Source organism: Thunnus thynnus, chromosome 12, assembly GCF_963924715.1.
Source record: "Thunnus thynnus chromosome 12, fThuThy2.1, whole genome shotgun sequence".
NCBI classification, from domain to species: Eukaryota; Metazoa; Chordata; class Actinopteri; order Scombriformes; family Scombridae; genus Thunnus; species Thunnus thynnus.
The window spans coordinates 10,023,229-10,044,928 of NC_089528.1; the positions used below are offsets into that span (position 1 = coordinate 10,023,229).

Consider the following 21,700-nt stretch of genomic DNA (forward strand, 5'->3'; position numbering starts at 1 on the left):
CCAATAACGCAAATAGTTCATCAGATTTCAGTAACTGTCTTGAGGACATCAAATATTGCTTAGAACCTTCTCCAGCTGAATAAAACAATCAAAAGTTATTTCCTTTTAACTAAACTCAACCTCTTTTATCACTTGAAACTTGAGCACAATGTCCTGTTATTATATGTCAAACTATCTACCCAAAGAAAAGCATTTAAATTTGATGAACAAATAGATTCAGTTGTGAAAATGCAACTTTGTTGAGCTCCAAACCAGGAAGTGTTTGTCTCTTTTGACTTGTAGACTTTAACAAGATCAACAAAAGGAACCGTTTTACCCCCATTTTTTTCCTTACTCCACTCGTCCCCTTTTTAGTTGTAGAATTGCATTTAAAATCCTAATGTTTGTATACAAAGCACTGCGTGGTCTTGCTCTACCATATATAGCAGTGACTTCAGTCCCAAGGCCCTTTTATCGGCGCTTTTATCCGTCGCCCATTCAAGGACAAAATCATATGGTTCAGTAGATGCCTGAAAATGATGGTGTTCTCCTTCTCAGTCTATTAGATGTTTTTCAATCTATTCAACCAAGGACTTAAAACACGGTAACTATGCCTGACCTCTTATTTTCCTCCTATGTTTGTTCGTATGTCTGTAGGTGTGTGATGCGTGTGTCGCACGCTTTAGCTCAACAGCGTTATGTTTAGAGTACCCTAGAAAATAAGTATTTTTAAAAAGTGACATTTCTGTGGTTGTACATAAATCTCTACTAACAAATACAAATTTGAGGATTTTACAACTCATTTTTTTTAAAAAGTGAAAATTTAGGTGCACTCTATTCAAATGTAAGAAAATGTTTTGCCAAATAGTGCATTATATTATGTGAGACCTTGTATAATATGTATGCAGTTGGCTGTAGGGCAAGCCGAGAGGTGCTAAGGCATCAGGGGACAGCAGCCATGTGACCATGGTTGCAGGGATTGGTTTAGTGCAGATGTGACATCAGCGAGCCTCCCACTCCCTCCCTCCTCCCCTCTCTCTCCCAGTCTTTCTCTGCCTCACTCTGCCTCTCTCTCTCTGTACCGCTCTGTTTTTTTTTCCTCCTCTGCCTTTCCTCAGCATCCCCCCTCTCAGAGATGGCGTGTGTCGGTGCCGCTTGGGCGTCTGGGGCCTAACGCGCACAGAGAGGACCCCCTTCCCCCGATTTGCTCTGCATTTCTCGGGTCTCTCTCTCTCCCCCTTGCCTGTGTCCTCCACTGCCGCTGCCTCTCAGCTCTCCCCCGACCCCACCTCCCTGTGCGGGTGTCTGGGAGTTGGGCCCTTGGGTGGAGGGAATCAACATCGTGCTTTGCTGGGGAGCTGTGCAGAATTAGCTATGCCCTGCCCAGGCATCCTTTGACCGGCAGGATTTTTTTTTTCCATTTCTGTCCGCCTGCACACCAGGGGCAACATAGGATGAAAATCTGGAATCATGATGCAAGGTAAACCATCTGTGCTCTCCTTCTCCTCCCTTATTTCCCCTGTTTTTTCCCCCTTCGTCCTCCTCTTGCCCTCTTGTGTCCTGCTGGGCCGTTAGAGCTGGTGAATCCAGTGATGTGCTCTGTCGTGCCGTGAGGACTTCTGGGAAAACTGAGCTATATCCATGACCAGCGTGATGATGTGTCGGTTGTGTGTGTGTGTGTGTGTGTGTGTGTGTGTGTGTGTGTGTGTATGAGACGTTGTGTATGACAGATTTATAGGAAGATGTGTGAGATGAAAGCAAAGGCGTGTGAGGTGTGGATTTGTAATAGAAGAACTGGTGTAATTCTTCACTTGCTGACGTCCTGTCGTGTGTTGTGTGTTTACACATGTGCCTGTTTGCATGTGTGTGCGTGTGTGCATGTGCAGATTATACTTCTGTCCTCAGGTTTTTATACTGGTCTGTGTCCTATAAATGTGTATTAGAGGAGGAAGCTGCACTCTCTCATACCTCTGCTGCTGTTGTTACCAGTGCATCATATTATATCATGTCAATAGGACAAGTTATCCTTAAACCATACAGCAGCTGATGCCTCTGTTAAATAAATTGAAGCAAGGGTTCACAGTGTTGGAATGAGGTAAATAAAATACATTAAGCTATGGTAGTAGATCTAACCCAGCATGACAGATGCTGGGCCTTTACCATCCATTAATGCCAATGTGGTAATGGAAGGTGGCTATTATTAGCAAAAGGTCTGCAGTCAGCCTGCCATGATATTGTACTTAGTTCATGAGCTCGAGGAAATCCACACTCCACACAGATGTCACTGGTTTATCATAGCCTTTGTTAGCCACACGTGCATTGCTAATTACACCGAATAGGCTGTCAGGTGTAGTCAGTCACATTCAGAACATGTTATTTAGACTCAAATGTGGCTACAGTGCTTGTGCTGCAATAACAAGCTTCTTGTTGATGCAGCATGTATGTCTAGCAGCTCTATGATGACAAAAATAGGATACAGGGAACAGAGATTATAATCTGTGAATTCTTTCTCAGAATGAAATGAGCATGTTAATTTTTTTTTTTAAATGACATCAAACCACAGTGGTGGTTTTGTATGTTTCAACTACAAATCACATACGTTATACTTCACACTGATACTGACCATTTTCCAGAGCAGTGCATAAGATGTTAGTCTGATTTCCTTCCTTCCAGGCAGCCTCTGGTTGCAGTTCATGTCGACACTGTATGAAAAGCAACTTGCAGAAACTTGAAACTTGCTTGAGAAAGGTTATCAAAAGCAGGCAACATTTAAAAAGGTTTTACAATGCATGGTGTACAATGCATTATCCAAGAAGCTGGACATCACAGAAAAGGGTGAAATTACTGTACAAGCCAGAGTTATCAGTTATCAGAGAGATCAGTAGGTGGTGATAATGTGCTATTTGTTTGTTTACCAACTGTCAAAGAAGTTTAGTTAGCAGATGCTTTTGAGAAGCTACCATAGTCAAGTACTATCAAATAAAAAAATATAGTACAAAAGTCAAAAGATGAAGTTAAACAGGGAGTTGAAGTGTAGGGACTGCAGAGACTACTCAGTACTGACCTTGGTTGTACTGCTCTAATCTTTTTTTCTTTCAAACCGCCTCCCCATTAACCTTAACGCGTCAGATGGTTTGTTACACAGAACCATCTGAGAAGTTATCCTTGGAAACTGTTTGGAAAAGGACAGGCACTTTCAAAAAATATTTGGCAGATGATTGGATGAACCATCTGTCTATCACCGTCTTACCTTGCGAGGCAGCTGGATTCGCAAGATCACAAAATTACGCAAGAATCCTCATAGGACGCTGATTGGTCCGAAGCACCGGTGGTTCGGACACAAGCGCATAACGTGAAGCCTGACAAGATGGATTTTTGCGCGATCGCGTGATTGTGTGATCTCGTGATCTCGCAAATCCAACTGCAAGCTAACCTCTCCATCACTGGCTAAAGAGGCATGATGTTGTTAAGTAGGCTGTGTGAAAAATGAGGAGAGTAGAATTTTCACACCTATGCACAACCAACAGTTGACAACCAACACAGACAACTGACCGATTGTCTGTTGTAGGAATTTTGCAAAAATTGTGGGACACATTCATCCAATACAGAGAGAGAAGAGAGTGTTTGAAAGCTTTTCTTGCAGGTTCAGTCAGATAATTGTGGGAAGTCAAGAGGACCAAACCTGAAAGACTAACAGTAAGAAGGTTTAGAAATTGTAAAAAAAAAAGTATTTTGACAAAAACATTCTCAGCTCAAGGTCCATTTCCTAGATTTCTTTTGGAGCTTTCACTCCCGTGTGGTGGCCTTCAGGAGTGGATAGTTTTGTACTGAAAAAACTCTACAACTCTTACATTACTTGCTAGATTTCCTCTGGAAAGCCCTGACAGCTTTTCGTTCTTTGTCAAAGTAAAAAAATTGGATGTCATAATAAAGATTTCGCTATTTGGATTTATACTATTTGAAACATATATTCAATCACAGGTAGGTCCAGGTCAGGTGTGGATGTAACTCAATGAGGTCATTTTGATTTAGAAAGATGATGTTTGATGACTAGATCTCAGGTCTCAAATGTCTAAGATTCGAAATATTTGAACATTGATCAAAAAGTGAAAAAAATGCTAAAGAAAATGTTCACTTATTTACTACCTTAGTCAAGTTTAGAGTCTCAAGATGATTTTCCTACCACAATGACATGGATTGAGACTAAATGGCTACGTAGAAATTAAGGTAATACTCTCAAAATGTACACAGGAGTCAATTAAAACAACTATAACACCAACAGCTTTGCATTTTTCTAAAATAATGAGAATGTGCACTCAACACCATATGGACCCAGTGGATTAATGATGCTAAAGTTAGGTTATGCTATGCTTTGAAAAATGGCTAGCAGTCATGGTTTAAGATTTAGAGGAAACGTTCACGAGTTTCTGTAAATTAACCAAACTCAATTATATTCACAGCTAATATCATTAATTACAAAGATCTCTATGTTTAATGAGCGTCTTAGGGCTCTCCTCAGGCAAACTTTGTAAATGGGTTACAAAAACAACAGTCCTGCTCTGATGCACAATGTGATCGTGACCAAATAATACCCAACCGGACTGCTTGTGCTGCTTCAGTGTGTTTCATAGTTCAGCAGGTTGTTACATATCAATGTCAGGATTGATTCTTTACGTTTGCTCCTTATCACACAAGATGAATGCAGGTTAAGGGTGGACAGAAGGCTCACTGTACAGAGCTGTTGTCACTGATGAAGAACCACAATGCAGGAATAATCTTTGCTATTGAGCAACCCAGCTGGCTACTAATACATCACAGGCCCTGACATGCCCTTCAGTACCCAGGAGAGCTTTTTCCCAAGTGAATGGTACTGAGCACCCGTCCAGTGTGGTGATTCACCACGTCAAATGTCTCAGTATTTATTTTGATGTTGAGGAGAATTAGATTTTCAAGTAAGCTTTTTCAATTTTCTCCTACTGTCAACAGATTATCAAAACACCACAACATCAGTACAGGAGTCTATATTGAAAAGAAGTCTGTCAGGAAATAAGTGAGCTATCAACAATGCTAGATGTCTGTTTAGGGCATATGTCCCAGTTTAAAACATGCCCCGAGGAACAAAAAGAGACGGCAAACAAAGAAGAACACAAACTGAGCTGCCTCTGAGTAGTACAAAATGTTCATCCACCCAACTGTCCATCACATGTGTCCTTGTTGCTTTTCTGAGGATGTAAGAACCCACTGTGCTCACTCGTCCTCTAAAACATGGTTATGCAAACATGTCAGTTGTCTGTGGGGCTGTTTTCTTTCTAATTTTCATGACATCTGCCATTTTGCTAGTTTTACTTTAGAAGGAGTAAAGCGTTTGTGTTTTACAAACCTGGAAAACAATGTCTTTTATCAGTTATTATCATATACATTATACACATTGAGTAAAATCAAAATGCTGCCACACCTCTGACCTAAGAGAATTGTCAATGTTAATTCACTCATTAGGCCTCACTAACAACAACTCACCTGTTTGAGCCTTGACTTGTCCTTGTCTGCGTTGCATTTAGTGCATGTGTGGAGCAAGACAAACCAAAACTGAGTATCCATTCAACTCTAACAACTTGTGAGAGTTTGCTGTCTGGTCAACTTTCACAAACTCACACACACAGAGAAATCTATGATCATGTACCTATTTTCAGTAATCAAAATCATTTTCTGTTCATCAGTCATGCTCTGTTTTTAGAGGCTAGTGGCATGACTCTGTGGATGGCAAAGTCAGTCAGTTGATTGGTTGGTTGTTCCACCCCAACATTTTGGTCCACACTGAAATGTCTCAGCAACTGTTGGATGGATTTCTGTGAGATTTGGTTCAGACATTCATGTTCCCCTCAGGATGAACTGGAACAACTTCAGTGATACTCTGACTTTTCATCTAGTGACATCATCAAGTCAAAATTTTACACTACAGACATGTTTTAAGACATATGAAAATACTTCCGATCAATAATTTTTGTCTGATATGGTTTTTCAACATAAGACATCGACTCCTTCACCTCATTGAACAATGACACTTGTGTAAGTTGCATACTGGACTCATGATTGTCTTCCAAACTAGGTGTGATGTCACAAATCAGGCTCATACAAACACAACTTACACTTATATGAACATACCTCATCCAAGTGAAGTAACAACAAGCAAAACACATTTTTGAGTTGAAGGGGACCTTAAATACTTTGGTTTATGGCATTCCCATCAGACTCAGGTATGTTTAGTGCTAATTAGCAAAGGTTAGCATGCTAACACACCAAACTAAGATAGTTAACATAGTACACATTATACCTGCGAAACATCAATATGTTAGCATTGCCATTGTAAGCATGCTAATGTTAGCATTTATCTCAAATCATCACCGAGCCTTAGTACAGTCTCACAGAACTGCTAGTACGGCTGTTGTAAATAAACTTGAAATCATCACACTCATAAAGTCTATTGTGTGATTTAGCAAATGTTAAGTTTTCATGGCCAGGGCTGAAACTACCAGTTATTTTCATTATTAATTAAAGTATTTTCTATTTTTTTCAAAAAAATGATTTATCATTTAGTCTAATCCGTCTCGAATTTCTGGAGCCCCAAATTGTCTTCATACTGCATATTCTGTCTGATAATCAGTCCAAAACCCCTGATGATACCAGCTGTAACCAGTTTTGGGATTTTTACTTTAAAAATTACTGAAAAAATAATTATCAAAATAAACATTTATTTTCTGTGAGTCCATTAATACGTTAATCAACTGATTTCAGTAGTTTTCATGGGTGACGTGTTTTTAGTTTTTATTCATTGCACATTGTTTGTTTATTAGTCTTACAAACTGTCAGTGACACCACCATCCAGAAATAAAGTATTACATTAAAATTCCACCTATCAGTGCTCAGTTTTGTTGAAACCTTTAGGCTTTGAACACTTTTAATTGTGTCTTTTTGTTGGTTTTCCCAGTCGTCCTTATCCCAGCACTGAGTGGTGCCAACTGTCAGTGCTGCAGGGGTCTTGGCGTCCAGTTTGGCTGACAGGCTGCTGTAGTGGATCTCTCCCCCTCTCTCCCCCTGAATCTCACTAATGAAGTGAACACATTGATCAACCTTTGCTTGTGTTTCCATTTTATAAAGTCAGGGAGGGGACACTTAAGGGGATTGCGTCTGCACTGCTTCATTTTATGTGGCAGCTCCAGACAGCAGGATGTTTGTGTCCAGAATCGATACATTAATTTATATGAACTTATCATGGTTACTGTATTTCTTGTGTGTATTCACGAGGACATGTTCATCCCGAAGTTACTGCACATCAGCCTGTTACTCTTCTGTTATTTGCTTTTAAGTGCATTTTAATGACAAGACAGTTAACTTTATATTAGGCTCTATAACTTCAAATTAATTTTTCATGATCTTGTCCTCCCTCTCACTTTATCTTTCTCTCTGTGCTAGGACTGAAAAACCGAACCAGGAAAGCCCTGGGCTTACGAAAGAAAGACAAGGATACAGAAACAACGTGAGTTTGCTCAAACGCATACTTGTAACACAATAAACCTGCTTACTATACAGCTCTGACCACAACTGAAAAATGTATCAGTTTGTGTGCTTTGAATAGTATTTTTAATACTTTTTTCTTACTAACCAACATCTGTTGCATGTTGAATGTTTAACCGTTTTTTCTTTTTTACTTGTTTTGTGATCAGATAGTTCTTAATTTTTAACTTTAGACTTTTTTTAATTAGACAAAGTTGTTGTACAGCTGCTTCTGTTCAGGCATTTAACCATTAAGAACGTTGGCTTTCTTTTGTTAAATAAAAAAAGAGTTTTGTAGAAAAACACTTTCAAAGTAAGAATGGGTACCAAAACTCAGATATTGTATTGGCATTAAATTTCAAACGATATCCAGCCCTAGTTTTGAGAACCCCGATTGAATTAAGAAAATTATACTTAACACATACGTATATAGACTAGTGTAGACATACTGGTGATATAATCTTTTCCTTGTCCCTGTCACTTCAAACACAGGAGTTCACCTGACAAAGAAGGAACTGGAAGTGGTGGAAAGAAAGGAAGTGTACGTACATTTTATGTTTCTTCTGTTCTTCTCAGCATCTGACCACCAATCACTGGCCACCAGATCACCAAAGTATTTACTGAGATATGGGAACACTGTGACATTGTCAGACAACACAAGAAACAAGCAAACAATCATACAGGTTGTAAACAAGGCGACAGTTTAGCCAAATTATCTAAACCACTTTATTTAGAGGGTAAACTGAAAGTGAGCATATCAGAAATGTCCATTATAATCCCTCATTGTACAGAAAACTTGTGTGCACAAAACTACGGCAAGTATGGCAGGTCAACGTTGAACATGAGAGTCAGTCTGTTTGCCTTCATTAACTCTTCCGAATAAGTTTGTCTAACCCGGAAGTTTGATTAAAACCTGTTTGACTTATTTGTAGCGATTTCACCACATTCCCAGATCTAAACAATTAACCAGGCATGTACAATGTTACTATTAGTAGACTCTCCTTTAAGAAAATTCATAATTCTTCTTCTTTTCATCATTTGCTTTTGCAAATAAAGAATTTGCTCTTGCACATTCATGATGCTATTCTTTCTTGTCTCCATTTTTTTGATAGAAAAAGGCCAATGGAGCACCCAATGGTTTCTACGGGGAGATTGACTGGGACAGATATGTAAGTATCCACTGTCTACTCCTTGCTTTGCGTGTACTCTTTCTTTCTGATCAAGCAGAGACACTGCAGCTGTGGGCATAAAAGTGTACTCAGTGTGCTTTGCATATCTGTGCCATGTAACACTTGGTTTAAAATCACTGAGTAAACGGTGCGAATAGAGTGATGGCTGCATATTCTGTGAGTCAGCAGGAGCTTCAGCCAGGAAGCTGACCGTCGCAGGCAAGACATCTGTGAAATGTGATCCACATTTATATGCAGTGTGCTGCTCACAGTGATGCTAAGAGTTTAGCGGTGCCTCTGTTACAGTGTGTGATGAACTAGAAATGACATGTCAACTTTCTTCTCTCCCTTTGCCAGGCCTCTCCTGACGTGGATGAGGAGGGTTTCAGCCTCCGGCCCGGTGACGAGGGTGATGATATCCTTTTTTTTGTGGAGCAGCAACAGCAGTCTTGGGACTCTCGCCTGCAAAACTATTGACCTGTTTGGCTGAGTGACTCATTGGATGAGTGCTTCTCAGCATTAAATAGGCCAAATCGATAGTCCCTCCCTCTCCTGCCACATCACACGTGTGTGTCCCTGCAGCAGCAAAAAAAAAAAAAAGAAAGGAGCAGGAGGGCGGCTAGACAGAGCCACGTTACATTCGGACCGGCTTTCTAGTTGTCACTGAGCCACAGTTCTCATTAACCACTGACACACAGTTCACTGGTATTTTAGGTTTTTTGCTCCCGTAGGTGTCAGCAGCTATTTGTTTGAATTAGATTCATAGAGAGCTGGTACTATGGAGACTACCCTTGAGCAGGAGGATTTAGCTGAGACAGAGCAGGAGTGTCAGTTACAGCAGGTGTAATATTGTTAACTGGGACACAGCAGAGTCTCACTCTTCTGCTGCAGCATTGCTGTGCACATATATTGTGTGTGCATTTGAGAGAAAATGTACGTATTTTTAAGGACACATCTGGACCGTAGCTTTAAATACTGCAGAAGATTGAATTAGCCTCCGTGTTTTGTGTTATATATTGTACTTATTCTACTTTGTCCTTGACAAAGTGTTCACCGGCTTCCAGAGGAAAGCACTTTTTCTCCTCCAGCGATTCAGAGGATGATGAAGAGACCAAGAAAAAGTTCAAAATCAAGATCAAGCCGCTGGTGGCGGACAGCGGCAAATGTGTCCCTCCATCTATGGACGAGCTAAAAGCCTCAGTGGGAGGCCTGGCACTATCTCCGTCTCTGGTAAGCGCTGCTGATCAGCACTCTGGTTCCACTACATAACAGTGAAGAACAAACACAGAGATACTGCAGTTTTATGTATTGTAATAGCTGTTGTATTGTTTCTCACTCTCTTTGTGTTTGTTTCTTTTCTTACTTATCTGCTGTCATCTTGTAGAAGAGAAGTCCGGTAAGCCTTAAGTCATACATTTCATCACGGTGTCACCACCTACAGATATTGCATGGCATGAATTCACTTGGTAGAAATGCTTGATAAAGCATTCCTTCCTGTGATAGTTTACTTATAAATTGCCTTTATGGCTTCACTCTTTTTCTGCATGCAGTCTCTCTCTCACCTTCACTATTTGTGTCCTTCTTGGACCTTGAAAAACCTCACTTCTTTTTGTTATTTTCTGTTCAGCTACAGCTTTACTTGAACCTGTCTGGCAAAGCGTCTTTGTTACATAATGCACATAAACATAACACACATACTCTTGCTCCAAACCTATTGATTTGTGGAGCTTACATGCTGAGCAACCTGCTGCATTCAGTGCGCAGCCCTCTGTGCATGTTAGTCGTGCGTGATGCTCGTATTGTCCTCCTAATCTCAGGGGTGTTATGGCTCATGTTGCATTATTAAGGCTTTGTGGTGAAAGTAAAGAGGTGTGGTGTGTGCAGTTTTAGTTGGTGTCCATTTGACTGATTTGTCACTCACTCTCTGACCCAGGTCTGTTCTCTCTTCCTTTTTGCTGGTCTCAGAGACGCAGCCCGGTAAGTTTCTTACACCATCTGCTGGCTGTTTCAAAGCAGACAACCTGAAACACAACTTTCTAATCTCTGTTGCCTGACTTGTTTTACATTGTCTTTGGTCAGTCATTAAGCCAATCTCAAATTCTTATTTTTCTTAAAATAAGTGAAAAATGTGACAATGGGGTCACATTATTTCGAATATTTCCAATAGAAATTAATGGATAGGTTCACAATTTGTCAAGTCTGTCTTAAAACAATAGTGAGGTTTCCATGAACAGGTTTTGCTTGCTCATTCCCCCTGTTCATACTGGCCATTGAAAGATACCTTCTAAATGCACTTACATTGTAAGTGATGGGGGGACAAAATTCACATTCCTCGTTTTGTACAGAAATGTATTTAAAAGTTTATCTGAAGACAATATGAGGCTTCAGCAGACTGAGTTAGTCAAATAACGTGGATATGCCAAAGTCTTTTTAGTGAAAAATTGCTTTGTTTCCTCAGACAGTGTTTTCCTGTTGAGCTGCAGTGGAAAGATAGTTACAAAAAAGATAGAATTCGGTACTAAAAAGACAGTAAGTTTGAAAGATATTGACTTGACTAATTTGGACATGTGAATCTTCATATAAGCTTCAGATAAACGTTTTTGCGAAAAACAAGGACTGTGAATTTTGGCCCCCATCACCTACATTGTAAGTGCATTATGATGGGATCCTCTAATGGTCAGAATGAACAGTGGGAACCTGTTTCAGTGTTCATTTGGCTCCTGACTGTTGTTTTAAGACAGACTTGAAAATGTGTGAACCTCTCCTTTAACTTGTTTAATAAAATATGTTGAGTAAAGTTAAATTTTCTTGATATGAATGAAATAATCTGCCTTGTTTTAGAAAATTTACATTGAAAATGAGATGTAAACATCCACAATGTCTTAACATTGAGTAGAACAATAAATTAATTTAAGATAGACATGTCTGAGATGTATTGAAGGTCTGAGTCAAGTATACACATACTTTTATGCTGCTTATCTGTTCCCTCAATTGTTCTTTTGTTTGGGTTGTTTGTTTTTCAGGGACAGATGAAAAGGAACTTGTCCTGTAAGTATTTAGAAATTCCTTTTCATTTAATCTTAGTTTGCATTAAAGCTGTTTTTTTCTGGTATTTATCTGACATTTACTCAAATGACAGCTGACTTGTTGTTATGTTATTCCTAGATGAGGAGATCGCTCGACCCAGACGCTCCACTCCTACACCAAGTCCTGCCCCTGAGACGCCAAGGTCTGCGATTCGATTACTGGCCAATAACAAACCATATCTTCTTCATCAGTTTATATGTTGATGTCTGCAACTGTGCTACACTATGTTAGCCTTGAATAATGGTGGAGCAGGGATCAAAAATCAATCCCAACAGGCAGCACTTACTTAAAAAGTAAAAGTTTTTGATTGTTTTATGTCCCCCTCCGCAGTGACAGGCTACCACAGAGCATTCCTACCTTCTTCGGGCTGCCTTCTGAGACCAAATATGCCAGATATGATGGTACATACCTTATCAGTAGGACAGAACTTCACATAAATTTGGTAGACACAGTTTGCAGAGGTGACATTGATTGTTTCTTTGTCATGATCCAATCACAGTGGTCCCTACTGATGTGTGGGGAGAATCCAGACCAACGTCTGAATCACCTTTGAGCAGAAGTTTCCCAACAGGAGGTGAGTTGACATGAATGGACCTCACTTTATCTTTGTTGTACAAGGAATTACATTAGTGTATATATACTGACATGTTGTAATCTGTGTTGCAGCTCCTCCTCCGCTTCCTCCAAAAAACATTCCATCAAGAAGTCATCATGGCTACGCTTCAGAGTCCACTGGTAAATTTAGCTTTAATAAGTGCATTGTGTTCTATAGATAGTCAGATTCCATGAGAGATGTGATTTAAGTTCTCCATCAAATTCTTTGCAGCTGATCTACCCAATGGAAGGGCAGGTCGCAGTTCTGCCCCCATCTACCTGAACGTCCTGTCCCCCGCCTCCTACCGAGGCTCCCCGGCCCCTGACCTGGATGATGTGTTTGGCCCCATGGACAGCCCCCATGCCATTGAGGATGGAGTGTCTTCCAGATGGGTTACTTTCACAAATGACAGACCTCCACCGCCCGATGAACCTGCCCCGCCGCCGCCACCGGACTCTCCTGCTCCAGACACACCTTCATCCACGCCCTCCACCCCTTGCCTCTCACCCGGACCGCCGCCAAACGAGCCCCCGCCTTCGCCTCCACCGTTTTCTCCCGGGTCTCCTCCTCCTTTCACTCCACCAGACTCGCCCCCTTCCATCCTGCTCGGACCTCCACCTCCGGATGAACCAGCCCCTCCCCTGCCCCCTGACTTCTCTCCCTGTGTTTCGCCTCCGCTCTGCCTTGACGAGGAGGCAATTGATGAGGAGGTGCTGCAGTTTGCAGAGTACGCTTCGTCCCCTGCCCCTATCAGCCCTGTACCCCCTCTACCAGCAGAGCGGAGGTCCCCTCGAACAGGAGTCATTTCTCCCCTGGTCCTGGGTGGTACGGGGGGAAAGAGGACTCCAGAGGGTGCGTACCTGAGAGATGATATCCCAGACTTCGTGGGCTCGCCCAGAGAGCTGACACCGAGCTTTAGGGGCACGCCACCTCCTCTTCCTCCAACCACCTACAGGTCTATTATGTCTTCCCCAGGGCCATATTCAGGCAGCAGTGAGTACCGTGGTCTCTCTCTAAATGTTTACAATGTCCACATTAGAGTGTCTTGCAGTGTTTTTTTTTTCAAACTCTCCGGTGTTCTTTGGTTTGGTTTGTTTGGAAAAGTGAGAATGATGCTGCCATCAGTGCCACCTGAAAATCATGCAAATTCTTGAATTGTCTTCTTTGCAATCTGTTACATTGTAAGCTGCGCCAACAATGGGAGACAATGTTAGTTTTGATGTTTGCTGCTGGTCTTAACAGCAGTTGATCAGTAAATTATCTGCTAAAAAAAAAAATCGCATAGCAAGATAGCAAATAGCAGATAAGATAAAACAAAACAAAATATCTCTATGTGAATTAAAAGTGTTTTACATAATAGATAAGAATGGTGACACTTCTTTTGAAGTAAGAATTGCTGGTTCAAGTAACCATGCAATATAATTGGTTATATAAACAAAACAAATACAGGGAAAATTTCATTATTACCATTTTAGTTACTAGAAAGCTTTGACAGCTATACAGGGTGATAAAGGTGTTTCTTCTAAAATAAAATGTAACCTAGTAAAACTATTTTAGACATTGATCATAGCTGCATCTGTAATGTCAAAAAATGACAACAAAAGTCTTAATTATGAAGTTGTAAATTTATTTAGTCTAAAATACATGGAAAAATTTCTGTGGTCATCTTAGGAACAATTTAACAGTTCGCTGCCTGGACGTGTGGGCAGACACACAACCCAGGAAACCCCTACTTTAGTTTTGTATGTAGTCTCCTACACTTTAACTCACCTGATTCACAGACGCTGCGGCCTGGACAGTAACTCAAACTAACACAAATAGAAAAAAGTGGAAAGGTTGTAAATGTCTGTTAATTGTCTCATTTCTAGCCAGTTTTCAATAGATGGGGGGTTTACTGACATCTAGTGGTGTGATTGTGAAGTAACAGCCTCATTATTCAAAACCCTCAGCAATATTTCCTTGGTGTGTTACATGACATTTTATTGAAGGTTTACTTTTACATTATTTTCAGTGATTTTGAGTCCTTCTTGTACTGTACAGACCCAAAACATCTGAGTGTTTATGTTCAGAATCAAATAATATTCTGTTGAAGGCAGTTAATTGCAGTGCATATGGACAAGTTTACATTTTACTAAATGGTAAAGAACAAACTGCAGCTGTAGTGAAGAAGTTTGGTTGAATCAGACCCACAACACCACCAACACCAATCCTATTCTTTTTACTTACTGAGAGGTGACATTGTCTAGTTCATTGTGAAAGTGAAATATGGGAAAATATCACAGCTCTTCCAGCAGAGCATTGCTTCACTGATTGAAGTGCATGCAGATTTAACTTTGGTCAACAGTCCAAGTGATCTTGTCATCACAGTCGCTCAGTGAAAATGACATGAGTAGAAATGTTGGAGCTAATGTTATAAAAATCTCTCTCGCTGTGATCTGAAGGCAGTGCTAACCACAGACACTGGTATGTGCCGCAGGCCCCTCGTCTCCAGCTCGTCCTGCCACGCCACAGTCTCGAGGCAGCCCGGTCCCCCCTCCTCCTCCTCCTCGACCGTCCTCGCGACCAAAGCTGCCCCCAGGGAAACCAATCACAGACCTGGTACGTGTGTAGCGTCCTTTCATCTCTCTGACTCTGTCGCTCTTTCCCTTCTCTTCTTTGATGACTTTTTATTCTGATGTTTTAATAAAATATGTGTTAATTTATAATCAATTCTGCATGAAAGCATGAGTGTCCCTTTTTAAAAAAATTTTTACATTCATAACTCATTATGCTGTGTTGTGTTGTCGATATAATCAAAGTGTGTCTTTGTGTCTCTAGACTCGGCCGTTCAGTCCGCCAGTGTCTGGCAGCCCCCCGCCTTTTGCCCCACTGGCCCGGGCAGAGAGCTCTTCCTCCATCTCCTCCATTACCTCGCAGAGTGCAGCGTCCACTCCGACCTTAGGGAGGGATCTCAACTTGTCCAACACAGGTACACTATCTAGTCTCACATCTCAGTCTGTGTCCATGTTGTCTCCGGCTCATTGTTGCGTGCTCACCTCACAGCCTTGTCCCTCTCCATGATTCTCTCCTCCTCATGTCTCTGCTCACTCAGAGGCCTCACAGCCTCTGGTATGGTTTGACCACGGCAGGTTTTATTTAGCTTTTGAAGGTGAGTTGAGCCTCTGTAGTGCCCACCAGTGCATGGACTAAAAGCACCTGCCCTCTTTTTACCTGCAGTCTTTTCCATGCTTTTGTTCACTGAGTGAGAATATGGCTGCCCATCCCATCCCATGTCCTGCTCACTACAACCTCACCTGCAACCTGGATACTAGACTGTCGATTTTGATTTTGTCTGATTGCTTGTTTTTGTCTAAACTCCCTGATCCCCGGCTGAATATTTGAGCAAATAGGGAATGACCCAGGAGAACTTATTTTTTCATTTAAAGGTACCTTTTATGTGTGTGTGTGTTTAATTTAGGTTGCTCCAGAGGACCAAGCCCACTTACCATGGGACCCCAGGACACTCTGCCAGTGGCAGCTGCCTTCACAGAAACCATCAATGCCTATTTCAAAGGCGCTGACCCCAGCAAGTAGGCACATATTTTCTTCTCTGGACAGATGCCAACCAACCAATTTACACAATTTATAATTTTGTCATAAATAGAAAGTTGTATCCGGGAATAATGTTTACAGACAGTTACAGGAAAGATAACATTAAAAAAAAAGTTTAGGGGAGAGATCTATACAGTGAGTCTCTGTTTAAAGACTAATAAAGTGAACACATTCCTTTCAGCTTTGCAGAAACTTTGTACTACAAGTTTGGATACTAAAGAGATTCTGGGAGTGTATGTTTTTTTTCAGCAAGATCTCTGATTTCTTCTTCTGTCCCTCTGCCTCAGATGTGTTGTGAAGATCACAGGGGAGATGGTGCTGTCATTCCCTGCGGGCATAACCAGGCATTTTGCCAGCCACCCAACTCAACCCATCCTCACCTTTAGCATCAGCAACTACAACCGACTGGAGCAGGTCCTCCCCAATCCACAGCTGCTGTGCTGGTAGGAAAATACATACTGTATGTGAACATAAGTCTCTGAATATCTTCAAAAAGTGTCAGTTATAAAAGTCAGTTGATAAAGAATTGGAAGACCTACCGGTCTTTGTTTTTTAATATTTAATTGGACATAATATACAGTATGATTAGAGATTGTCTGAATGAAGTATTTACCTCTCATCACTTTAGTGATTCCACAACAGACAGTGTAGACACCAAGGAGTTCTGGGTAAATATGCCAAACCTGATGAGCCATCTAAGGAAAGTGGCTGAGCAGAAGCCTCAGGCGACGTACTACAATGTGGATATGATTAAATATCAGGTATCTGTCCTTCCATCCATCTATACATCCATCTATTCGTACAACCAACCATTGAACTAACCTCTATTTCTTTGTGTCTCAGGTGTCAGCAGAGGGAATCCAATCCACTCCCCTGAACCTGGCAGTGAGTTGGCGAGGTGACGCCAACAACACAGACCTTCGAATAGACTACAAATACAACACAGAGGCCATGGCCGCCCCCATGCCACTACACAACATCCACTTCCTGGTCCCTGTGAATGGAGGCATGGCCAGAGTCCAGGCCATGATCCCACCTGCCACCTGGTGAGGACTCCTTACATTCAGGCCCTCTTATAGAAGCGCTAAGACCAGTGTGGCACAATCTCCTGCGTCTTCCACCAAAATAGATGTTGAAATGCTATAAATTTGAAATTAAATCAGGAAATCTAACTGTGTGATCTCATGTTGTTGCACCAATTAGCAAAATATAGGCAAAATCTTGTAGACGCAATTGTGTAAAACTGTCCACTAGAAAAAGATAATAATTCATCTGCATTAGCGTGGACAGTTCCTTACCATCTTTTGCTTGACTTAATGCATGTCATGTCTTCTGTAATGTGGCATTGTTTTCTTATGAAGGAATCCAGAGCAGCAGACGATACTGTGGAAGATTTCCAGCCTCTCTCATAGGTCTGAAAACGGAGGCAAGTACTCATTCTTATCATGTTCATAATCTAACTGTCAAATTTACTATCATAGTCATTGCATTCTCCCTTTTTTCCACTTGACTTCAAAACTGAAACAGTGTGTTACAGTATGCAACTTTTTCCTTGAGGCCACAAGTGTGTTTTGTTAGTTTCTTTAAAAAAAAACCCATTTACATCTTATTAAACTAAGTAGCATGCTATAACAGACATGTATCTGTGTCATGCAGGAGTAGGGGCTCTCCTGGGCCGGTTCCAGATAACAGAAGGTCCCTGTAAACCTTCCCAGCTGGCAGTCCAGTTCACCAGTGAGGGGAGCACTCTGTCAGGGTGTGACATCCAGCTAGTAGGGACCGGCTACCGGCTATCGCTGGTCAAGAAGAGATTTGCTGCAGGTAAGTTTTAGTATCTGAAGTTTGTGACATCCAGGTGACTTACTTTTAAATTAAATCACTGTTTGAATTATTCCACTAAAGTAAAACACAGCCAGACACTAACCTGTTGAAAGGCTGAATGTCTCGACTCTCTGACTCGTCCTGTTTTGCTTCACAGGGAAATATTTGGCGGATAATTAGTGGACCTGTTTGTGAACGGAACCAAGAGAATCAATGGCTTTTGACTGTGAAGACTACGGATCCATCCCATGTTTAGTGCATTTGAAACTTGAGATATAACAGAATAATATAACATAACACACACAAACAAACAGATGATATTTGACTTTATAACATCATATTCAGTAGACTGACTGCTGCTGAGTTTATGCAAGTAAATACAAATCATTAGTTTTGTGCACTTGGAACACTTATGGGCTTACATGGAGTAAAATATAGGGAAACCCTGATTCTTTGTTCTTGTTTCAACATAATTGTGGATTCATACAGTGATCCAGCCTTATTCATTTCAGTTTCTTTTGTCTAACTGGTTGTCATTGCAAATGCACTGTAAAAGATAATGTGAATAGATTATATAATATTGAAACAATCTTAAACAAGGTGGAAAAGAATGGAAAATGTAAAAAAAAACAATATGTAATATAGGTTTGCTTTTCAGTTGTATTCCAATAAGTTATAGGTTACATGGTAATATCTGATTTACACTGCCACCTCAAATCAGATTTTTTTTTCAATCATGTGCGACTGATCTTTATCGTTGTCTAAGCAGAATTAATTGTTCTGTGTAGACAGCCTTGGAAATGGCAGAGCCCATTCTATCAGTCTTGTGATTAAAGGTGATTGGTCAGTTCACAGTTCAAAATGACCCGCAGCACCGGACTAACACTCTGAATCTGAAGGTGCTTTTATGTGGGATTATATTTGTGCCTCAATCCTAAATGCATGACAGAACATTTTGAGCAGAGGGAGGGATCTTTTGCAAGAACATGAGAAATTATTATCAAAAAAAATTTCTTTTGAGCAAACAAAAATCTACTCGGTGCTCAATAAATGTATTTGCGTGTTTACAATTTTCTTCATAATATCCTCTAGACCCAGTGTTGGTTTGTCCGTTCTGGGCTACTGTAGAAACATGGCAGGCTCAGTGGAAGAGGACCCATTCCCTATGTAGATATAAAGGGCTCATTCTAAGGTAACAAAAACACGATTCTTATTTTCAGGGCAAACAGACTAATTAAAACATATTTATGAATATTATGTTCCATTTCTGCCAAGTCCGTTCTGCTAGATGTCACTAAATTCTACACACTGCACCTAAATTAAAAACCTGAATTTAAATTTGAGAAAATGAGTAAACTGACTGAGAGAGGCCTGTTTGCGTTTTTCACAGCCCCTGTAGGTTCTCTTACACGCTTGGAAGGGGAGGGATTATCGGTTGGTTGCAATCTCCAACCTCACTGTTAGATGACATTAAATCCTACACATTGGTCCTTTAAGTTTAAAGCTTGTAGTGATGAACCCACAGAGAATTATCACCAGACTGCAGCTCCCTTCAAGTCTACAGGGCTTTATAGCGTCGTTTAGCTCATTGTTTCTGTTTTACAACCCGCAACTTCACTGTTTTGGCTAACTCTCACCCCTCTCATTGCTTCGATTCCAGCTGCAGCGGGCAGATATTTTTGGCAAAAAAGCTCTGATAAACTGGTTGTACACTACCTTACCAGCAACAAACAGCATAGTTAGTTAGCAACTAGCTGGTGAACATAATGAAGCATTTTGCAGCTAAAGAGCAAGAAATTTCCCTCAGGAGTTAGCAAAGACCAGAAACAGAGCTAAAAGGAGAGTAAATATTGCACTTCCATTCATCAGGTGGACAAAGACAGGACTCCAAATGAATACTAATGTTAATAACCAATAACAATAGTTAGCTTGTGCTTATCTGGCAGAAGTTAGGTAGCTACCTAGCTAAATGTAGACTAAATTACACAGAATAAAGAAAAACAATGTAATTATGTTAAAAAACTGTATTAATGTATTATTTATTATGCATGTGGCTGTGTTTCTTCCAGTGCCTCCCTATCTTTTATGTAACTGATAATTCTACTAACAATCAGATTGGAAACAAAACAGCGGATCAGAAATTACCCCAGTTTTCTGATTGGCTGAAATTGTAACAAAAAGAGCTTACTACTGTGCGCTTATATGGATAATAACAAACACACAACTAAATTTATTGAGCACAGAATAGATTTTTGTGTGCTCAAATTAAATAATTGTCTGTGTGATAATAATTTCTCTAGAAAATATAACGTATGTGCTTGTGCTCAAAATGTTCCATCCTGCAGTCAGGATTGAAGCTCACACATAATGCCATACTTTTATACATGCAGCCTTTACCACTACTTTGATGGCATTTTGCCATTAACGGGTCATGTGAACAAAAAGCTGATACTGGCAGTAAATCAGTTACAGCAGTTTGACCTGCTGGAGAACAAAACATTACCACTGTGGACACGTGCAATTCTGAGATACATCAAATTCCCCACAACCGTGGACTTTGGTGGTATTTTTGGTGGTGTGTGATTGGTCGTAAGCTGCTACTTTCAGTTGAACAATTTATTCTGTTGTGACTGAATTTATGTCTGAAAGAGCCTTAAGATGTTCGATGCATACAGAGCCAGATGTGAGTGCCATACGGTGGTGAAAAGGAGCTTTAACTTTAAGGAGGAATATTGAGGGACCAGAGCTGACGATTGTAGGAGTTGCCTTTAATGCTGCTTGGCCAATTCCTTTGACCATGATCTTTGATAGAGGTCTTGAAAACAATTATTGGGGGACATCACAGAGTGAAAAGAAATGTCTGTTAAGAAGGCAGCACTGTTCATGTCCCTGCTGTTATACTTTCTTCCTTTTCCACCATGTTGAATAAATGTTTTATCATTTTCTAATAGCAATATTTAAGTGTAAAAAGTGTACATAAAAAGCTATGTTTCAAATATTTCTCTGGGCATATGGATGTGTCTGTGATTGTCTCTTGGTTTATTGATGTCAGCACTCATAAGGCATTAGGTTATATGTGACGACACCATTTCATCAATTGTTTTACATGTGGGTTTCTTGTACAGTACAAAAAAAAAGTGTTACTGTTGATGAATAACTCCAAACGGTGCCGCATGAAATCTGCATTTGTCCATCACCAGTCTTATCAATGCAATACCACCAACTTATCCATTCCAATAAGGTCATGACGCGTGTGTTATTGTATAATCGTGCTATGAGAGGAGACTTTTTGCCTTCACTTAAACCTCCACTCTCTGTTTTGCTATTGTTGAAACCTTCAGAAACTCATTGTCAATAAATTTGGCATGTATTCATTAATATTCCCACTCCATGAATCTGCTGTAGGTGTTTCTATCTCCTGTGTTTGACTTGCACACAAAACAAACCTTAAATTTCATTCATAAAATATTTCATGGCTTCATGTCACAACATGTAAGGTTTGATATGTGTTTGAACATCACATTTTATAGAATGTTTTGATGTGTTGACTCACAGTTTGGGTGTAATATTTCATTTAGTTCTTGTTGGGCTTTAGGAATAAGAAAAAAAACACACACACATGGGTCTCTGAGTTAATTAAGAATAATACTTCGAACTTTCTGTTAACGCTTGTGTTTTTCTTTGCCTTATTTGTGAACATACACAAGTCCTCAATATCAGAGGGTTTCTGTAAGTTTATTTTTTCTACAACTTTTTGGCTGTATTTCTTTCACTGTATTAGACACAGAATATGCAAACATTTCATGTAAATTTCCCATCCAAAGATTTTGAAAGTAAATATATTAAAAAAAAATCAATATAATGTAATACCTGTTTTACTTGGTAATAAAGAAAATGAAATATGAGA

General features: G+C 40.3%; 1 protein-coding gene across 2 annotated transcripts; it reads left to right on the forward strand.

The window, feature by feature from the left end:
• Positions 1-979: 979 nt before the first annotated feature.
• Positions 980-21,697, forward strand: sgip1b (SH3GL interacting endocytic adaptor 1b). 2 transcript variants are annotated; one of them, XM_067605270.1, is made up of 23 exons: positions 980-1,459; positions 7,450-7,513; positions 8,023-8,071; positions 8,643-8,699; positions 9,057-9,114; positions 9,754-9,929; positions 10,084-10,095; positions 10,665-10,676; positions 11,723-11,747; positions 11,865-11,928; positions 12,117-12,187; positions 12,286-12,360; positions 12,453-12,521; positions 12,613-13,374; positions 14,858-14,979; positions 15,199-15,349; positions 15,839-15,950; positions 16,260-16,415; positions 16,601-16,733; positions 16,816-17,018; positions 17,334-17,398; positions 17,629-17,793; positions 17,951-21,697. In XM_067605270.1, the coding sequence occupies exons 1-23, from the start codon at positions 1,450-1,452 to the stop codon at positions 17,971-17,973; spliced, it is 2,634 nt and encodes an 877-aa protein (XP_067461371.1). In that variant the 5' UTR covers positions 980-1,449; the 3' UTR covers positions 17,974-21,697. The 2 variants fall into 2 exon arrangements, with proteins under 2 accessions (XP_067461371.1, XP_067461370.1); XM_067605269.1 differs by lacking the exons at positions 980-1,459; positions 7,450-7,513; positions 8,023-8,071; positions 8,643-8,699; positions 9,057-9,114 and having other exon boundaries at positions 9,760-9,929; positions 10,633-10,676.
• Positions 21,698-21,700: the final 3 nt, after the last annotated feature.

What these genes read in the sequence shown, in the direction of transcription:
- sgip1b (XM_067605270.1), top strand. An exon ending in GTGGTGGAAAGAAAGGAAGT is followed by an intron (nt 8,072 to 8,642) that starts GTACGTACATTT and finishes TTTTTTTGATAG; the next exon opens with AAAAAGGCCAATGGAGCACC. An exon ending in CAAATATGCCAGATATGATG is followed by an intron (nt 12,188 to 12,285) that starts GTACATACCTTA and finishes ATCCAATCACAG; the next exon opens with TGGTCCCTACTGATGTGTGG.